At 33.8% G+C, this 21,172-nt stretch overlaps 1 protein-coding gene across 8 annotated transcripts in view; it reads right to left on the reverse strand.

The window, feature by feature from the left end:
• Nucleotides 1-21,172, reverse strand: part of Fife (regulating synaptic membrane exocytosis protein fife) — a 144,827-nt gene that overhangs the window by 38,244 nt on the left and 85,411 nt on the right. For all 8 annotated transcript variants that reach the window (XR_016139302.1, XR_016139303.1, XM_089076989.1 and 5 more), the window contains exons 10-12: nt 20,003-20,178; nt 15,292-15,360; nt 2,889-3,013 (exon numbers count right to left, since the gene is read on the reverse strand). Coding sequence is in view for 6 of the 8 variants with exons in the window: in XM_089076989.1 (XP_088933115.1) it covers nt 2,889-3,013; nt 15,292-15,360; nt 20,003-20,178 (370 nt within the window). In the remaining 2 variants the exon portion in view is untranslated. The remainder of the gene's footprint in view (nt 1-2,888; nt 3,014-15,291; nt 15,361-20,002; nt 20,179-21,172) is intronic.

Here is a 21,172-nt window from a genome sequence, read left to right on the forward strand (position 1 = left end):
ATTTTATTTTTTCATCTTTCTACCTACGAAATCGAAACATTTTCGCCGCACTTTCGTGTTGTTGAGACTCTTGAAAAAATTCAAAAAGGAAGTAATATATAATCTTGCTGGCGATAAACTTATCTGGAATTCGTTCGTATCGAAACTCGATCGATCTCGATTGATCTTCTCGAGGGGTCTCGCATGGCAGGCAGAAGTTTAATTATCCTTGGGATTTAACGAGATCGTGGCATCGAGGGGAAAAGATAAGTTTGCTATAAAACCATGACACTCTTATAGGTATATACGTATACATGTGTGTCGGGAACGGAACACCTTGACCTTCTTAAATTTCACGGAATTCTATTCCCTAGAGCCGGAATCGTTCGATAAAACTCTTGCAAGGTGGATAAAAATGACCGTCTCTCTTTCACGTGTTTTTCAGCTCTTTTTCTCTTTAGTAAATTGAGTATTTTTTTTTCTCATCAAATCAGTGTCTTATCCGTTTTCTTGTCGTAAAAGTGCTGCTAGACACATATAGGTTTGCACACGTGACGACAAATAGATACTCGGGAGCAAAATTGATCTAGATCTCGAGCTGGTTATATCGTACATCGAGCGAGAGAAGATTCAGTTTTTACGAAGGTTCGCGGTTCTGTTTTCGAGGATTATATTATATAGTAAATGCTTGCATAAAAATCGCTTGATGCATAAATCATGCTTTTATTCAGCGTATTACATATTTATTTGCACAAATTGAGTGCTTTAAATACACGTTGTTTCATATTTTCTTTCTTTCTTTCTTTTTTTTTTTTTTTTTTTTTTTAATAAAACTGGCAAAATAAAAAAAGTATAGATGTATTTTAAACATATTATTTATACAGAATATAGATACTTTCTTGTCATTGCACGAATTAATTACCGATTTAATTGTAACATCGCAAACGTGATAATGACAATAATCAAACGTTTAACGAATAAACTCGGGATATTAACAAAATTATTATGAGCATTGTCATCCTAAATGAAGAAACTTGATCAACATATATGGTCGGGACGTAACAATGGAAATAGACGGGCCATAATCGCGGAAATTATGTACGATTCTAGTATTACGCTTGTCTATTCCAGAGCTCGACAGGAGCGAATTGGTCGTCGTCCGAATGCATCTCGTTGAGAGAGTTTGCCTGTTCCGATTTTACAAGCGGTGGGACGTAAGCGGATTAAACAAAGCATTACTCGTTCCTCGTGGAGCGTACGAAGGCGTCGTATCGCGGATTTTCGTTCTATTAGAGTAACAAATACGTCACGCTTGAATGTTCGTGAATGTTCGTGTTTTTCATTTTCCGTGCCGGGTAAGAAGAAAGAAAGAGAGAGAAAGAGAGGTCACCGCTTTCTTAATTTCTTATTCAACTTATATTCACTCACCGGGAGAGGAAAGAAGGATGAGTGAATCTCTTACGCTTTAAGAATAATATGGTAAGGAGAATGCGGGCCATTGTGCGATATCTGCACGTTCCTTATTAGAACTATTGTTGGGAAGCTTATCGACGATAAGCGATCGTTGTCTGGGACTCTTTATGAAAATATAATGATGGCGAACAGGAATGGAGAGAACCGTCTTTTCGCCGAGCTGATCGATCAATCATTCGCGCGCCTATGCTGGGCCTTTGTGCACGATGACACTCGAAGGGCAGATAAAGGGTCCGAAGGGCTGCATTTCCCGCCTTTTTGCACAATCTGAAGTTTAAACGTCTGGCTATCAAGTCACAATACTTAAATTATTTATTGCCTAAAAATGTTTCGCATTGTTCAAAATGGTGAGTATGATTGTTAATAAAAAAAAAAAAAACGCTTGGAATGTTGTATGAGTTACGTTTATAGCAAAATTAATTGCGAATTAATAATGTGCATAATGGGCTTGCAGGATGCACATTTCGTTAAATAAAATTCATCGATTTGGATGATAGTGAATATACGCGAGAACAGCTCTTTTCGTTTGGCTGTCAGTACTTCGGCTTTAAATTTAATTAAAATTGATGCATCGAGGATGTCGATGTAAATACATACGTTTATCGTTTACCGATGGGCAACGATAAACATTTAGTAGGAAAATATTTTCTTCTCCATACATTAGTTTCCTATATTTTTTGGTACGGTGTTTACGTTATGGCTGTATTGTTTAAGAGTATTATTTTGCAGGATTGACCAAACGATTTTTATTTCGTAAATATATTTCTGTATATAAAAAACTCATAAAATGACATGAAGTGTTAGAGAAGCGATGTACAGAGTTACTATATTTAAAAAACAGTTTAAACACAATATTTTTAAACGGGGCAGCAAAGTTAACACTGTAATCTCGTGTTCTCCGCAGCGACAGATATCCGATCGATCGAAGTGTCAATAACAGAGTAACGGCTTTCGTTTGACTTTCTTTGTAAAAATGATAAAAGTAGATAATTATAAACTCTCGTGCTAAGTACCTAACTTAAGATATAATAACAGAAATTAACCTAAATCTTTTATAATTTCACATCTTCCTAGATATTTTTTATTAAATAAGAAAACAATGTGGTATCAAGTTCTTAATTATAAATATGTTCAATAATCCTCGAAATAAATACGATGCATAATTTTAAATATCTAGCGTTTTGAAACTAAAATCCGAGAATAAATAACTGCTCGAAAAACGTTCGAACAAGCGACAAAGTGAGATTAATAATGTGCAAAAGCGTTTCTGTGAAACTTGAGGAACGGAAAGAAAGTTAAAGAGATCCAGACACCGGATCTGCTAAACCGAAGCAGCTTTCAAGATTAGTCGTTAAAAATTTACATGTGAAATGATAATCTTGCTTGTCATAATCCCTGGAAAATGTACTTTGGATGTGGATAATGCATTAACGTACCTTGTCGCCTTGTTGCAAGCCAGCTTTCTCGGCGGGGCCACCCGGCACGGTCCATACGATGCACGCGAAGGTGCGCCCGTCCGACCCGGTCTTGCCGCCTACCACCCTCATGCCAAATCCACGTGCTGCAACAAAAAGGGTCGTGGGCTAAGAACGGAGTACGCACAGAGAGCGAGAGAGCGAGAGGCGATACAACGTCGCAATTTCCACGGAATATCTTTCGTGTCCCCGTGGACAGGAGGATTTACGTCATCGGGCCGGGAGAACGACCCGACCCGAGGGCCGGGTTGTACACGTGTCGCATGAAACGGGGGGAGAAACGCAGTTTACGTTTTGCAGCGACGTTACTCGCGCGCGCCAAGCTTCCCCAAACGTCTCCCGCACGGCGCAGGATTTGTACGTATTCGCGAGTGCGACGGCGAAACTGCGAACGCCGAGTCTAGGAAAATAATTAACGCCCACTCGCACGCCGTAAATATGAGGCGGCAATTGCGCCGATTGTTGGGACATAACAATGTCACGTTGTTAGCGAGTCTAACGCGCACGCGAGTGCTCGTAATTCAGCTCTATGACTTGTTTACCTGATCGTCGGCATTTCTACTCTTTACAATAGAAAGTTATAATTTAGGAAACACGCAAAAACCACGACGACATTTTAGACATTTTTACGAGCACTTTCAATTACCATAGATTATTTCAAATACCATGTTTAACGGTACTATTTTATATTATCGTGTACTATTTTATATTATTTTAAGAAATGTGTTATTTTCTGGTATTATTTTTCGAGAGCGAGAAAAGTTTCGATAAAATAAATGCAGAAGATATAAACTTTAGTTAATTAATTTACTATTATTTAGATTCAGAGCGCATTATTATTCCCTTCTAAGTCTGCCTATGCTGACAGAACTATTTCAATGTGTTTCATGTGCCGTGTATTTCGCTACATTCGGCGATTAAGCGCACTTCAATTGAAATACAATCCGACGTGACCAAGCCAATTTCGAGCTATCGGCTCTAAGGATTTCGTAACATCTAGATAAATCCCCCGCACCATTAACCACGCGGATTTGACAGACAACCCTGTTATTACCGGCAACCGCAGATTAAATAGAATAACGAACTCTAAGTGGATGAGAACTTGCGTGACGTGTCTGCGAAAGCTTTGGAAATTACTTACAAGGAGATAAGCAGGAACATGAAAATCTTGTTTTACTTTTGTTCGATCTTATACATCATATAGAAATTCATTTGTATCTCCTCATTAAACAAACTAAGAACTAAAAATCGAGTTTAACAATTCGAAAACTTATCTGACTTGATTCTTTTTAGAAAAAGTATCAATTTAAAAAAAAAAACTGAAAGATTGTAGCTACCCAAGTAAAAAAATATATAAGAAAAGCTACGCAGGTAAGGTTTATCGACTTTTGCCCGATGCTGACTGTCGGGCCGACGTAGGCGACACCTTGGCAAGCTGACTGTCATTAATCGATCACGGCACGACGACACGACGACGTGAATCAGCGACTTATTTCAGATATAATTTCTTTTTCATTCACAAAAAGTTTTTGACTAGAACATCTGCAATAAGATGTATTACTATTTTTTTTTTACACGTACAAATTCAATCGAAAATAAAAAATATCTTTTATGCATTCAAAAGTACGCGTATTACAAAAACTCCTCTTTTTTCTGTTCACCAATTTCACGTCCGCAAGCACTGCATATTGCAACTGAACATCTTTATTGAGAAGATTTGATATAATATTATTTTAATACTTTTTGTAAGATTTTCTATATCTATTATTTAATATGAAATTTATATCATAATTTTCTGTAAAATTTAATATTATATTTTTTTCTGTAATGTGTAATATTATGTTTTTTTAATCATGTCTGTTTAATAAATAATTCTTATCTATTTTCTTTTCTCCATTTAATAAATTATTTTCTAATCTAAAACAGGAGCGTGTTGTGGCTCTGCGAGTTAGTGCGAAGCAAGTCAGTCCTGGATTCGAATCTCGATCCCGACAATATTTATAAGGCGACGGCTCTCCTCTACGGAGGCCTAGCAAAATCACATCTAGATAATCGATGTAAAACTGTGTAGATCCCTTATATCCATGTCAACACACGCGCAAGGATCCGGACGACGACGCAAGACGCCAAAAAACCGGATGATTGTTTTGCACAATTAATGGATCGATTGGATCGATTCAAATTAACAATAAAACAAGAATTTGAAAATACAAAACAAAAAGCATATTGTATGTTTCGTATTTTCAAATTCTTATTTTATTGTTTTTATTTTATTTTATTGTTAATTCGATAATAGTATATAACATTCTCAATTTTGGTCGCTCTTTGTGTGAAAGTGGTGATAAAAAAATTACTGGATCGACTTTCTGTATTTTTACGCACAACAGGATTTGTTATTTGTAACATTTCGTTTGTTTCTCACGTTTGTAAAAGCGAGTTTACAGCATCTGTTTTTTTTTTTGTGATTCTCTCTTATGAATTTGGTAAACTATAGTTGAATAAATAAAAAAATATTTATTTTGTTAATAAAATTTAGTACATCGTTTCATTATGAGTAATTTAAAATTTGGACAAAATTCAGATAAAGAAAAAATTTTAATATTAGAATAATATTTAAGAGACGCATTTAATGTAAATTATTTTTAAAAATATAATAAAAATTATATGAATCTGCATGTCATTAGAGCAAACATTGTAAAGACCGTACTAAAATTAATTTCCAAGATTATTTAATATTTACTGTTTATTACTAAAAAACTTTGGACAGAATAAAAATATTTAAAACCCCTTCCAGATATATTTTTAAATATTTATGTATTTGTTATATTGTTATAAAACGGGAGAAGAAAAACGAATATAAATAGCATAATCCCCATTCGAATTTCCAACATGCGCTTTTGGTCACTCGCGACAAGTGCGAAAAAATATATCTTCTCTCTTTCTCTCGATAGCCTTTATATTCATCTTCGGCAGAATTACAAAGGTCGTGTCACGACCTCGAGATGACGTGGGCGTTATATAAGAATCTTAACCAGGGGTATGATGACAGCGTGGGTTGGAAAAGCACGGGAACAGGGTGGTTGAGATGTCGGAGGCATAGTTTGGTATACAGCCAACACACACACACACACACACACACACACACACACACACACACACACACACACACACAGGAGCATTGTATAGAATGAGCATCGTTCCTCGTGCTATGCATATTGCGTGCGCAGTCAACATCTTCGCTTTCTACGTGCCTAAACCTCCGTGGTCGGCCACGTGCCATTCTTGCGCGTGGCTGGTAATGGTATTGTCCGTGTATTAGCGTGAGAAATCCGAAACGCGCGGGCGAGGAGAACCACTTAATTAAGTGTTATCGTGCTGGCCGCGCGCGTAATTTCGTTCCGATGTGTACGAATTAATCCCGTTGCTGCCGCGTGTAATCCCGCCGTCCTTTCGTATGTTCGAATTGCAAGGGAACGTATCGAAGCAAGAGCTTTCGATAAACTTCGATGATTACGAATAGAAACGAGGAGTTTTTTTTTTTTTTATGTAACCTTCTGACAAATATGACAACACCATCATGTTGAAGAAATAAAAAAATATCATAAAAATAAAACAGGTTTGCTAAAAATAATATTTTTTGTTACAGAAATATAGAGAATTTGTGATATTATGACTATAGGGATTTATCTAGATGTAGTATTAGCCTTATGATAAATGTAATTTGGTTTCGCGTTCAAGTAAACGCCATTTGAATTTTTCAAAAAAGTAACGCTAGCTCGTAAAACTCGTGGAAACAATATCAACGAAACGGCGAACGTACGATCGAATGAAATCATCAGCAGTTGACAAAGAGTCAAAAAACGTCACGTATATATTTGAGAGAAATCGAGTTAAAACACCTCACGTCGATGCCTCGCGGTCAAGTCAGTCAGGATTTTAAAAAATTTGGCAGTCATCGAGTATCAATCCCACCTGCGAATCCCGGTTGTCATCCCGAACTATTGTATTGACCGACGGCGACGTACAAATCTGCGTTTGCACAAACGCGACTCTAACGAGATACGACATAGACGCGATGTCGTATCATTTAATTGATTAATGTCATCGAGTTCTCGAGCGCAGCGGGATTATCTGTTAATGCTCTGACGAACTGGTTAAGGAGAATCTCGTTTGTGCCCTAACGTCACGATAGCTTCGGGAGTAATCCAGTTAGAGGTTTCGCTCGCACGCCATGGTAATTATCAATAACCTTCAGTTGTGATCAATTCTGATCCGTTATGATTGCTTACGATCATTAGTTAAAATACAATCATAAGATAAATTCAAGATAATTTCAGCCTTTCCTTATCCCATCACTTCTATCGTTAGGATTTCGGAAGAATTATATTTTGTCATTGACTTTTTATTTTTTAATTTATTACTTCTCCTGAACTTATAAATATTATTTGAATGAATCAAGGTTTTAGTATGATTCTAATGAGTTTAAATAAATTTATAATATTAAATAATAAAAAGATTTTAAATGTATCTCGAGGTTTAAACAACATTTTGCGACAGCATAAAGCAAATTTTATCAGGCTCGGAATTCGAGCGATTGTTTATGAAACGAAAAGGAACATAATGAACGTTCAAAAATGACAAAGCTAATTAAAACTCACGTTGGTACTCGACAACTTGCAAGAAGCGCGGTCTAATTACGAGTAACGCGCAAGTTGCATAATTATAGACTACGTACTGCTCATTTACACGTGTTGCTTCACACTTGCGATAACGATGTTAATTCTAGATTGTATTATCGCGAATTACTTTATGCATACGTATAAAATGAAATTAATCATAATTAAATGCCAATATTTTACTGCTTAGTTTAGCACTGAAATATTTGTTAGGAAATATATTATATGATGATATTTATTATTAAAATTGATTGAATATTTTAGGACAGACGTAACGAATCATGTGCACGTAGCCAGAATTGAAAAAGACAGGGGGATGGCCACGATAATAGGAAATACGTCTGTTCGTTAGCCATAATAACGTACCTGTTGTGGAGAGTTCACACAAACTCGAAGCGCAACCCCTTTATGGATTTCGTTTCTATAAACGATCTTCTCATTTTCTTGGCCCTCTTTTTATTTCCTCCAGTCACTTGACATCTTTCCACGTTCGCAAAATTTATAGATATCACTCCACTAATTTATATTTATTATTCCAAATCAATTTTACGATATTGAAAAATCATCATACGAGATAATATATTAATGCCTCGCAAAAAAATAGTTTATTAAATTATACATGCCATTTAATAATATAATAGTATTAATAACAAGATATATACTATATATATATATATATATATATATATATATATATGTGTGTTACGTCCGCGGCGATCACGAACGCTCTCACTCGCGTTCCGCTAGGAAGCCGCGCTCGGCAATAAACACCGTTTAATAAAATACGTAGGCTTTATTCAAACTAATCAACAACAACAATTTGACGGATATACGTCTGTATGAGTCATCGCGCCGTACTTTTCGTAAACAAAACAACCGTTGCTTCGCTTTTACTCCAAACGGCGGCTCGACTCGCGCGGCTATAACAATATTCTCTATTTCCTTAAGTGAAATAAAATTTATATTCTTACTATTTTGCTTGTGCGTAACGAACCGACTGTTTTCAGTTGTTTTGCAAAACAAAGTGAAAATGATAATGATTTGATTCGCGTACTCTTCTCGTAAATTTCTGTAATAAATGTGACACAAAAAGTTATTGCTCGAAAAAGATATTTAAATAATAATAATAATCCCCGTCTAAATAATAATAATAATAATAATAATAACAACAATAATTTTCATCTGCATTTATAATGCCGTGCATGTAAACTTGTATTTTTTCTCACCCGTCATTTCCATTAAGTTTGTTCTCATTTTCGCGCGATTGTCGGTCCTCAATTCTTGGGATTAGTTGAAGTTAGATAGTTTTAAGTATTCAAATAAGAAAAAAGTTCCTTTATGGAAATATTAGCATCTAGATAGTGATCTCCTTTGCGGAACGGCTTTGTTGAATGCGAATGAGCGCTTAATAATTTGGAAGTATTATCAAAGAGCTCCAAGTAACCGAGAAGCATGAGGTGAGTCACAAAGGAAAATGATGATTCGTTATATTTCAGAATAAGAGAGTATAAATAAAGTACAAAGATTATTTTCATGAAACAAAGACACATTTTGTTTTATGAATGAAATTTGCACTTTTATATCTCATTAGAAATATATTCTTAGTAAAGCACGTTTATTAATTGATTATTGAAATAATATTTATGAACATTCACGCGAAATTCATTCTACTCATTATCATATATTCCTTAAGAATCTTTATATGTTTGTGTAAATGTAAACTATAATTTTTCTTTTTCATAACTGTATTAAGCACGCATTACATTTTAAAAATGTACGCGATCAATCAAGATTTATTTTCATGACGACGTTATCAAACTGATGGATCATAGTTAATGCTTTTTATATGGTTATGTGTTTCAAAGTAACAGTTTAAATACGTCATGTCGAGATTACGGGCCGAGTCCTTGCGCGCAATTAAACCTCGGTGGCAACTTTGTGTTTTTTTCCGTGCTGTTCGTCTGCGTCGTTTAATTATAATTATTGTCCGAGTGAAATAAATCGTCTCCACCTACCACTGTTCTTGCGCGAAGTATAACGATGTCACGCGCACGGAGACGACAAAGCGAGAGGCGTTCCGCTTTAAATTATAGTTTGCAGCAGCGCGACACGATAATTCATACTCTAGAAAACATGACCTACGAATTAATTTGCATTGTTACCGAGGTTTACACGCAAACGTCGCGTGGAAAATTTTTACAGTTTCACGTATCTATTGTGAAACAATCGATCCCTTTTTCTCACCGTCGTGACCGTGTATTTTCGAGCTACCTCATTCGCTCGCGAGTCCGCGATTTGCATTTTTCGGACTTTTAAGACTTAAGAAAGGAGCGTTTATCATTTAACAATTATTTTTATTTCCTAGTAGTATTTATGTAATTTGCTTTAATTGTATTAAACGACGAAAATAAAAAAATTGAGCTTGTAATTATTATATGTTATATTATTATACATTATAGTAATATTATATATAGTATTATACGTTATATTATTATATATTACAGTATTGCTTTTGTAGAGGAATACAAATTTGTATCGGCTTTGCAAAAGCGTATATTCTTTAATTATTAAAACATCGTTACTAATGCTGTAAGCTGAATAACATACTAATTTACAATACAATGGATTATTAGATTCTATTTGTTTACTAAAAAATAAATATTGGGATATATATATATATATATATATATATATATATATATATGAGAAATTATAAGATTCAAACTTGTAAAATTTTTAATAATGCCTTTCAATTGATGTAAAATTATATGAAGAAGATAAACATGAATAAATCATAAATTGTTTAAAAAATTTAATTTTCCTTTAATTTTCCTTTAAATACCAGACGATTTTGCTTAGATATAACAATGCAGTATACCAAATAATATTTATTACTTTTATGACTGTAGAGTGATCTTTTTCGTTGCATCAATTTAAATAAGAAAAAACCTAAATATTAATATTCTTCTGCGATAGTATCGAAATTTAAGAAATTCAGTAATTTATATATATCAAGTCCTGGTCTAGTATATCATCATAATAGTGCATGTCCTATTATTTCACATGCTTGTTATATTCCGATCAAACAGTCCTGATAATATCCGCCAAAATTGCCACAGCAAACGTCCCTATTCGTGATTAAATCAAAACAGATTCCTGTCGCATCCATAATCAACCTGTTGATCGTTAATTTTAGACATTGTTATTTCTCACGGTGCATTATTCGTTACTACGTTTCATAAAAATATTTTAGTTGACGCACAAGAGACAGATCACATCTGCGAAATTGTTTGTCACATCGATTGTTACCAATAAAAATATCTTCTTGCAATCTTCCATGCAAGATTAATCGAAAAAAACGTAGATCTATATAAAATTTATAAATTTTTTCTTTCAATTTTATATGAAAAATGCCGTTAAATCTATCAAAATAGAGAGTTTGCACAAACTACTAAAAAAAAAAAAAAAAAAAAGAAAAAAAAATGAAACTTCTGCTATTTAAATTTACACCCTCGAAACTTAAGATTGTTAATTGAGTCAGAAATTACTCGCTCGATTAGCACTGCGGCATTACTAATGTTTTATGTAGAAAGCCTTTTGTTTTACATCGCGCCAATTCATTTTTATGAAGCATACCAGACATGGAGATGTGCGTCAGCGTTGTCAGGAACCAAGACAACGGGAGATTGATCGACACATACGTATCCGGATATGCGGCGTAGCCGAGCGGTTTACAAACGGACTTGCAAAATACACGAGACATGTCCGTTTGCGTTAACGCGTCTCTATTGAGCCGGCCGCGGCGCGAGAGAGAGAGAGAGAGAGAGAGAGAGAGAGAGAGAGAGAGAACCGATCGATCGCAGCGAATATCGGCGCACCTTCGGGCTGCGAGCACAGCTGCGTCCGTGGTGTTCGTGGTGATTCGCACGAAAAGCTATTATCTATGGATAGATGTGTGCAAATGTCGGCGACTGCAATTCGAATTCTCGGCGACAGGTCTTTCGCGCGCGCTAGGCCGACACTATTTATGGAAACGTTCGAACCTACGGCTCTTCATATTCGCGGTTTTTTTCGTTGAATGTCTGTTTGTCGAGTAACCGCCGCGGCGATTAAAGGGATTGAAACGATTTTTGCGGACGGCTTTTGCGGAGAAGATGTGCACGTCTCACTCTTCCACACACAGTTTTTATAATATTGATTCGATTTTCACTTTGATTTAATTGAAATAAAGGTACATATATATAACTTTTATAAATGTTTAACGTCGTTTTTTTTTTTTTTTTTTTCCATGTATATTAATTATAAATCTCAAATATAATAAAATCAAATGTAATAATATAATATTTAATTTCAATTAATTCGATAATTAAATTTGATAAATAAAAAGCGAGCGATTTTACCCCCTTTTATCCAGACTTGTTTCTATATATTTTAATATAGATACAACGATCGCACAAGTACGGATATTATATGTTTATCCTTCGCGATATTGCCTTGTCATCATTCGTGGAAAAGCTGTCATTGCGGAATTGCGGCCTGATATTACAATTGCATCCAGTTTACGTCCGTATATTACGTATCATCGCGCTTAATGGCTTTCCCTTCGAATTGGACGAATCGCGAAGTGGTACCATCGTTATTGCGCTTTCTGTGTGATTACAACAGATTAGTTGCTGATAATGCTGTGATTAGTAGGTGTTGTTCCACGGATAAGGACGAAATGATGCATAAACGGTAGAGAAACATGCATTTGTCAAATTATAAATTGGCAAACAACAAAACCTATGTTTTTACAAATATAATCATGATTAGCCATATTATTATAATTTAACGAATAGTTATCTGTGCAATTATTAAAATAGATAAAAAAAAAACTAATTTAAAAATTTCAGAAATGTTTTGAAAAATCTTTTGTATACTACATTATTAACAAATAATGATTCAAAGATTAAAAAATTATCTAAGGAAATTTTTTGCTATTTCTAATTTTTTATTTTACGTAATAAATAATTATATTGGTCTTGAATTAATATTACAGCTATCTACTATCAAATCAAAACAAAATAGACATTTGGAATAAATTTATTCATTATAAATGATTTTCGTATAAATGATATTTACATAATGATACACAATATGCGAGATAGAAACTATGAAACAGTTGTTTGATGGAAATTAATTAATGATTCCATTCCTAGTAAATGTTTACTAGGCAATATTGGATCGCTTGATTCACGAATGATTCAATATATTGTCTTGAATTTAAATCCGCTTATCATAAAATGAAATTTAAAAAATCGCTTATATACTTATTTTAAGCTGGTAATACGGACAAGCAAACACACGTGTAATTATAACTCGCAGTTTCGCGATATTGAACGAGCTGGACGACGGAACTGGAATCACTGGACCGCTTGTAAATTCGCTACGGTGCGGTCGTCATGGTCGGGAATTTCGTACTATTAAATAAATGCATTAATTGTTCTAAATTGGCGTACATATTAATATTTGATTACAGTGCCTGCGGTAATTGTATAACGAAATTCGCGACGCTGACGAATACGTAAATAATAGAAGGCGAACCGCGAACCGTTTCAAATGATCGTTGCAATATCTCTTAACTTGATCTCGGTTTATATTTATTATTTATAACTAAACATATATGATTAATCAAAAAAAAAGTCTTTGTACTATAGTTTCCCTAAATCTATTAATAATTTGATATGATAATTGTTATATTTAATCGGAAAGCTATCAAAGCTATTAAGAACGTTCTACTAGTAATTTTCGTTGTCGAAATGCCGATCATCTCTTTTTACGTTCGTTAATTTACTTTCGTTATGATTGTGAAAATATAAATTTCTCCGGTAACCCTTGCCATATTATCGTGTCATGACGGAGAAACGACGAGAACGCGGACGCGTGTTATAGAGGAAACGAAGCGTCTGAATGCGCAACGAATAATTAAACGTCAATCGCACGCCTACTCGTCGGGCGCAGGCTTAGAGTCCCGTTGCTGCCTCTCTCTCTCTCTCTCTCTCTCTCTCCCTCTCTCTCTCTCATCTCCGCTCATTTACCTGGTTATTTACTTAACGCATACACTGCACGCCGTAGCAGTAGCTATTACATAACGGTTGATATAACCGTAAGCCGTCATCCATTTAGAGCAACGGTTGGTTGCATCGACAACCTCCGTGTGATGCGAGGCACCACATTGACAAACGCGTTGCACAGCACGATACGCGATCGAACGATAACGCGTGTAACGTGATAATAAGTTGGAAAACAACGACAAATGGCAATGTTATAAAAATTTCTCGAAATTTATGTCCGTTTTTCATCTTTTCCTTTCTTTTTTTCTTCTTCTTTTTTCTTTTTTTTTTTTTTTTTTTTTTTTTAATCTCAAAAACGTGCGATTTAATCTTTAATTTAATTATTGAAATATCTCTCATACGTGTGGGTATGCTCGAATGAAAACCTAAAATACATAATTCATTGAGAATGTAAATGCGAGCGATACACGGAATGTCACAGTGGAAATAGGCACAAAGGGGCTAAAAGTCCGAGGTGTAAAATGACAATGGACGAGGAGGGTAAACACAAAGCGTAAGTGAGAGAGAATGGCCGAAGAGGAAGTGGCGCGTGAAAGGATGACAAAGAGAGATGGAGCTCTCCGTGGAGAGTGGTAAAAGATTAATGGTGTCGCAGCCCCGGCTGCTGATTAACTCGGATCCTATCAAAGTACCTCGCGATTCGTTAATCTCTCGATCCACCATCACACCAGGCCCGCCGAACCTGTTGCACCCCCCTTTGGCGAGCGATTACTCCGCTATACAGAAATGTCTTTTTGAGAACGTTCCCATTGTTCTTATTATAAATAGTTAGCCATTGTCAGATGGAACTCTTGATCTTTCGCTCTGCTACGAGGCAAGTTTCTCCTTGACATTTAAATATGTATTACGTCATATATAATCGTTCGTGAAATTTTTATTAAATTTTTTTTATAAATGATTTTCCTTCTATTTCATTTTTTTTCTCAACAGTATCGATAATCTTTAAAGGTGAAATGATGACACTATTATAACAATAAGATCGAAAAAAAAGGATAATATAGAGATAAAAAAAAATTATCTCTAATATAATGAAAGACACGGACTGATATCATTAATCTGTAATAGAGATTAAACTTGAGATATAAAAATATAAATTATACAAAGCAAAATAAAAAGTAATCAAATATTTTGATAGTTTTTTTCAATTTAATATAATATATTCAGAAAGATATTCTTTTTAAAATCTTTGTAATATGTTTAGAAAATTCTTTTAACCTTTAATGTTTCCTTTTAAAGTACGCATCTCAAATACAAAAGAAAATAGTGAGATTTATTTGGAATGCTAATATTTGCATATTGCATTGATGCGTCAGTAATGCCAAAAGTTTCAGTTTAACTCGTAATCACGACGAAAAAATTGACGTTCAAGACTAGAAGTATGGAGTGCTATTACCATTGTTTGCGCAATAAGTATCAGCGGCGATATAAATCAGCGATATCAACGTCGAGGAACGGTGGGCGATCGATACAAGTTTGAATGTAGAGCGAATTCAGACACTTCTCGAATCTTAAGTTTCAAGCACATCGAAGATACTTCAATCAGTAGTAATTAGTCTCATCTAATTATGTACTCACTTCTGTGTCCTTTATCCATAACCGGATCTCTTCTCAGCTTTACCCTCCTCTTCGCGTTTATTCGTGGAGCTGAAAGATGCAAAATATACGACGAGTTTAAAATTTAATGTTAATAACTTTAATAAATCTTGATTAATCATATTCTCTCATTTCTACCCATTAACATATATTCTAAAGAAGTAAATCATGCGGATAGAATAAGATTAAATATAGACTAAGATTAACAAATAAAATACTAAATAAAATAATATGTGAGTACATCAAGTACATAAAGATAATACCGATAAAAAGGTCTGTAATACATAATTTATTTCTATAAAATTTTCGAAAAAAGAGATTCACTAATAAAATTTATTGTAAATTCTCTCAAAAAATTTCGAAGCTCTCAAAATAAACCTGCGAACTTTATAGAAGTAGAAACAGTTGTAATTCACAGTTTTTAATCTAAAAATTCCTGAAAAATATAGAAAAAAGTATTGGGAAAAAAAAATAAACATTTTTTTTCTAACTCGAAATTGAAATAGATACAGATTTTAAATATGCTCGTGGGTAGATAGTAGCTTGGGATATTCACGAGATATAAAACGAATAAAGAGCAGGATGGTCATAAAACTAGTCATGAAATGTTAAGAGATACACGCTGCTCGAGTTACTTTATAACATGACGGATTCGAAAAAAAGGCGGAATTTCTTCTCAACGCTGTTATCAGTTATCAGTTTCGGATTGCTACGATTGCAACGCCCACGCAATACCTATCAGTCCTTTCGCATATATGCAGGTAGAAATCGTTCGGTATCTCTGCAAGGAAACAAGTTTAACTGAAGTTGTTACATTTTATGCGGCAGCGGAAAATCTCTGGTTAATATACGATAAGCTATAAAAGGGCCGCGAAGCGAAGCGAGGTGAATTACGATCGAGATTTTCGAGCGGTTCCTTTTTTATAATGCGCCCCCGACGATTTCTGCTTGATGTAGCATAAAGGCGATTTTGGCACAACCCCGGTTACAACACTTACTACGTTCAAACTCGACACACCACGACGTCTCTCGGAGAGTTAACGATGATCCGCGGAAAAATATTAAATTAAACCGCCGATCGATGTGATTTAATAAAAAGAGATAAATTTTTGTGATTTAATAAAAAGAGATAAATTTTTAATCGCATAAAACGCCGATAGATTTAAACGCAATAAGGATGAAATAATATTTATTATAATTTCAAATGAAATATTTTATCGTAGATTATTAAAACATGTATTTTATCGGTTTTTTTTTTCGTACGTGAACGTAAAGAATAATAAAAATTAAAAATTATAAACGAAGGAAGACATAATTGTAACGCGTTGTAAAGAGTTTGCTTAATTGCACGAACTTTCTGAGTCGGTTTAGTTTTAAATGAAAAACATCGTAGGACACGATTCTGCATGAATTTCATTAGTAGCTTAGCTGCGACGAGCTTGAATGTTGTGCAATTACTTAGCATGGAAAATGCTCGATTATCTTCCTGAAGCACTTTTCACTTTTCCGCGCGCTAGTTTTCCAACTGTATTTCTTATTAACAAATTAATCTACTATGTTAAATAAATCAGACGTGGTATTGCATTTTCTTAGACTTGAAAAATTTTACAACGCAATCTTACCAACAATAATTTTGTTGTATAATTAATATAATTATTAGTTTTATTTCTATATAGACAGTATTTATACTTACAAATAATCAGTCTCACAATAAAATGTGACAATGATATACAATAACAAATTCAGTCACGAAACACAATATAAGTTTATACCGTTTCAAAAAGTCATATAAATCTCAATTACGTTATATATAAAATATTCTTATTTTTTTGTTAAACATTAACGATCAATTTATATTCTTTAATCCGTGTATACTAGTGATTACACGTTTTCGTCACACGTCCTTGTAAATTTCCTTTAATTCACGAGATATCGCGTAGACCTTGTCTCTCTTATACGAGGCGTAAATCAATTATGTGATCCACTAACGATTTCAACAAACGACTCTCTGCAAACTACGTTATATACGTCGTCGTAGCAGCGAGTTTGCACATCATAAAATTACATACAATCACTTTAGCATGAAAGGTACATGTTATCTTCGCACCTTCCGTTTCGTTTCTCCGTTCTCCTCCTCTCTCTCTCTCTCTCTCTCTCTCTCTCTCTCTCCTCTCTAGCCTTTCGTGTCTCTCGCTCCATCTCGCGTGTTGCAATTCGTTGCATCGCAGTTTCATCGGCGCGGGATAGACGATGGCGTAATCTGCCTTCCGATCGACACGTCGTTAATGAACACATGGACAGACATCGCGATTCGCACGTAGCTCCTACATGGCGTGTCAGATCGCGATAACTGTCGCGACTGCAATCGATATAGCGCGCGGAGCGGGGGAGTTGCCTGCCAGGCGAGAAAAATGAAACGGTCCGGTTTTTGCAGTTGTAACTTGGTGACCCGCGCGATGAAGAGGGAAGTACTGTGTTGAGTGGTCTCGCGATAATATTTTCTGCAAACCGTACGCGTTGGGAGAGATCCAAGCGCTTCTTGCGTACTTTCAGGCGTCCGCTGCCGACTATCAATTTCTTGTAATCCTGAGAGAGAGAGAGAGAGAGAGAGAGAGAGAGAGAGAGAGAGGACGGTATTGCCGTGTGAGATAATTCTATTAATTCCTTTTTTTCGTCAGCTAATGATCGATTTTTGCGAAAACATCGCAAAAATGAAAGAACATTTGTATACTAGACCCTGAACTATTTTTTGTAACATTTCAGAAATGAGTATATATAAATAAAAGGAATTTTTAAAAAATATTATAAATATACTATGTGAAATATAAAATGATTATTAAAACAAATTATAATGATTTATTTTTGAATATATTTATAGTTCATAAAATTATAATATAATATCAAAACTTTAATTTCTGCTTGTTGAAATAGATTGAGTTACTCTACAAGGAGATTTTTTTTTAATCAAATATAATAGGAAAATGAATGGTTCTTTCAGGAAAGCTTAAAAAATTGGCTAATAAAAAAATATTATTTCGTAACCGAATTAAGTTAATCTCTCATCTATAGTGATGATAAAATCGTTTATTTAATGTAAAAATTATCTATGCAGATCTCATGTACTCATTGTACGATAGTAAATATTTAAAAATTACCCTGCACGTTTATCATTGTTAATCATTTAGACATAAAAAATTATTATTTAACTTATTTTACATTAAATATTTATTTTTAACATTATAAATTTAAAAAATTAAATAATATCTAAATAATATGTTATTATATATTAATAAATATATTTTTGTATCTAAACGATGGAATAGTTAAGTTTTTTTAGCTTTCTGATAGTAATTACGTTTATATTTAAGAATTGTAGCAGAGAAGATTATCGATTAAACTAAATTAAATTATCTCAGATCTTGCTTTTTGCTGTATTATATATTTAAAAAGAAAAATAAGAAATATTCTTAACTTAACACGTTCAAGTAATGTTTTTTTAGTATATGTATGCATTTTAATGACATATGTCGTGCATTTGATTGTATAATAAAATTATATTTTCTTTTTTTTTTGATACATTTTCAAAATAATTTGCAAAGAATATCTATCTATCCTGCCAGTTATAAATTGCAAAAAATTGCAAAAAATTTTTTACAACAAACTTGGAAATCCCGCGGGAATACATCACATAAGTACATAAAAATGTTGCGATTAATGCGCGATAAATATAATGCATTTTATCTCGCGATAAGGATGTGTTATTTTATGAAAATTATCTCTCCTCATTTACAAGACGGCGGAAGATTCTCCTATATCGACGCGCGCATATCATCGATCTTAGTTATTGTAATGCCACTCCTATGCGGAAGAGTGATTCTGTTAAAAGCAAGTCAGCGCGGGAACAGTATGCGAATCGAGACTGATGCACGATTGTACTAAAAATTGCAAAATAATTAACACGAATGTCGCGTTATTCTGTGCAAAGACGCGGAGCCGTTCGTTATTTCTCATGGCAAGTTAATCGGTATTTGAACTCGCGCCTTGGCCTTCTCGAGAGAGAACGGATTGCACGGTAACCTGCGAAATTAAATTTCCAATTCCTAATTAACAGGATTCCACCACTGACAGGATAAAAATCTTGAGGTTAACTGAAACCGATGTTATCCGCGGAATTGAATCACCGCCCGGCAAGCCGTAGCTCGATCGATCAAACGCACTTGCCTTTCCTTCATCTCTTCCTTTTTTTTTTTTTTTTGTTTAATGCTAACATTTGCACTCATAGCAGAACATTTCTACGGTTTGTGGATACTCAGTTTTCTCGATAAGGCGTAAATCTATTCGCAAAAAGTTTAATGAAGGATGAGCCCATATATCCTTAGTTATTGCATAATCTAATAACAATAAAGAGAATCTCTATTTCTGTGAAATGTGAAAACAGATAATCATTTTTTATAAACATGCGACAAAAAATATTGTTTCACGATATAATAATATTATGGCGGTATTCCGAACAAAAAATAGATAAAAATAATAAAAATTGATAAAAAAAATAGCTAAAAATTTAGAGAACAATAAATAATCAATAAAAAAAAGATAGTAAAATAAAAGAAAAGTAAAGATTAACTCAGAAGTAAAGATTAACATGTATGTATATACATGTATTATTTGGTACTATTTTCATAGCAAGACTTACCAAGATCGCTGTCAACGTCATGAATAACGATTTTGATGCCTTCCCCGTCGACAAGACTTCCTTGCCTAGGCAATTCGCGTTCTTCAGCTGCAACCCTGCTTACAGCTGCTACAGGAGCACCTTTTACTGCTCCTGGTTGAGCCGAGGTCAATGCCCTTATTGCGTTTATGTCAGGTCTAAAATAAATAAAACATAAAAGATCCAATGTAATATTAGTAAAATTATAAGAACATTGTTTCCATGAATTTTTTTTATACTTTAAAAAGGAATTTAATCTCCTAATTAATTGATTTAATATAATCAATTAAATTTAGTGGAAATAATTAAGCTGGTCAAAATAGCTGAGACATTTATTTGACAGACATCATTGAAGCAGATTTAATTTATTAATTTATGAATTTCAAGTATATTGTGAACAATTTTTATTAATTTGATCCAGTAGAACAGATTTTTTTATTAATTTAAAGATTTCTTAATATTTAAAACAATTTTTTATTAATGATTATCCAAACAAATTGAACGATCATTAGGAAACTATTTAACGGCTAAAAATTGCTTCATTCAAATCGCTAAAGACTCTCATTGTTGTGAGCATGTGGATGTAAGCTGATTTAAGTGACTGATTATAATCATTACGCGCAATTAGATGGATTTGGATCCTCATGAGTTAAACCGCAAGATTGATATTGACCGCCCACGTTAAAGCAAGTATTATTATTGCAAAACTATCTCGGAATACCCAAGATAAGTTTAATAATTTTACGAACGCTCGAGACAAAACTCGAAAAATGTTATCCAATATCGACTTTCAACTTTCTCGGTTAAAGTTACGATAATAAACCACCGAGAAATATTGTTTCATGTGGTAAATATCAATATATTGACTTTAAAATTAACTTTTAACAGTCGTGAGTTTCAGCGATATTAAGTAGCATCTCTATTATTTATTTGTCCCTTATATTAGATCGTATAGCGTAAGTTTTTTTTTGTGCCTTGAATGTTTAGTTAAAATTTTGATTAGAAGCAATGGAAAATATGAATTTATTGAAATTGAAACTTTCAGCAGTTAATAAAAAATGTATTAGATTTAAAATTTGATTTAAACATGTTATAATTATATAATATTCAATTAAAAAAAATTCTTAATGCTTATTATTATTTATGCCACTC

This window comes from Pogonomyrmex barbatus, unplaced genomic scaffold (genome assembly GCF_055798465.1).
Source record: "Pogonomyrmex barbatus isolate J1 unplaced genomic scaffold, ASM5579846v1 scaffold2, whole genome shotgun sequence".
NCBI lineage: Eukaryota > Metazoa > Arthropoda > Insecta > Hymenoptera > Formicidae > Pogonomyrmex > Pogonomyrmex barbatus.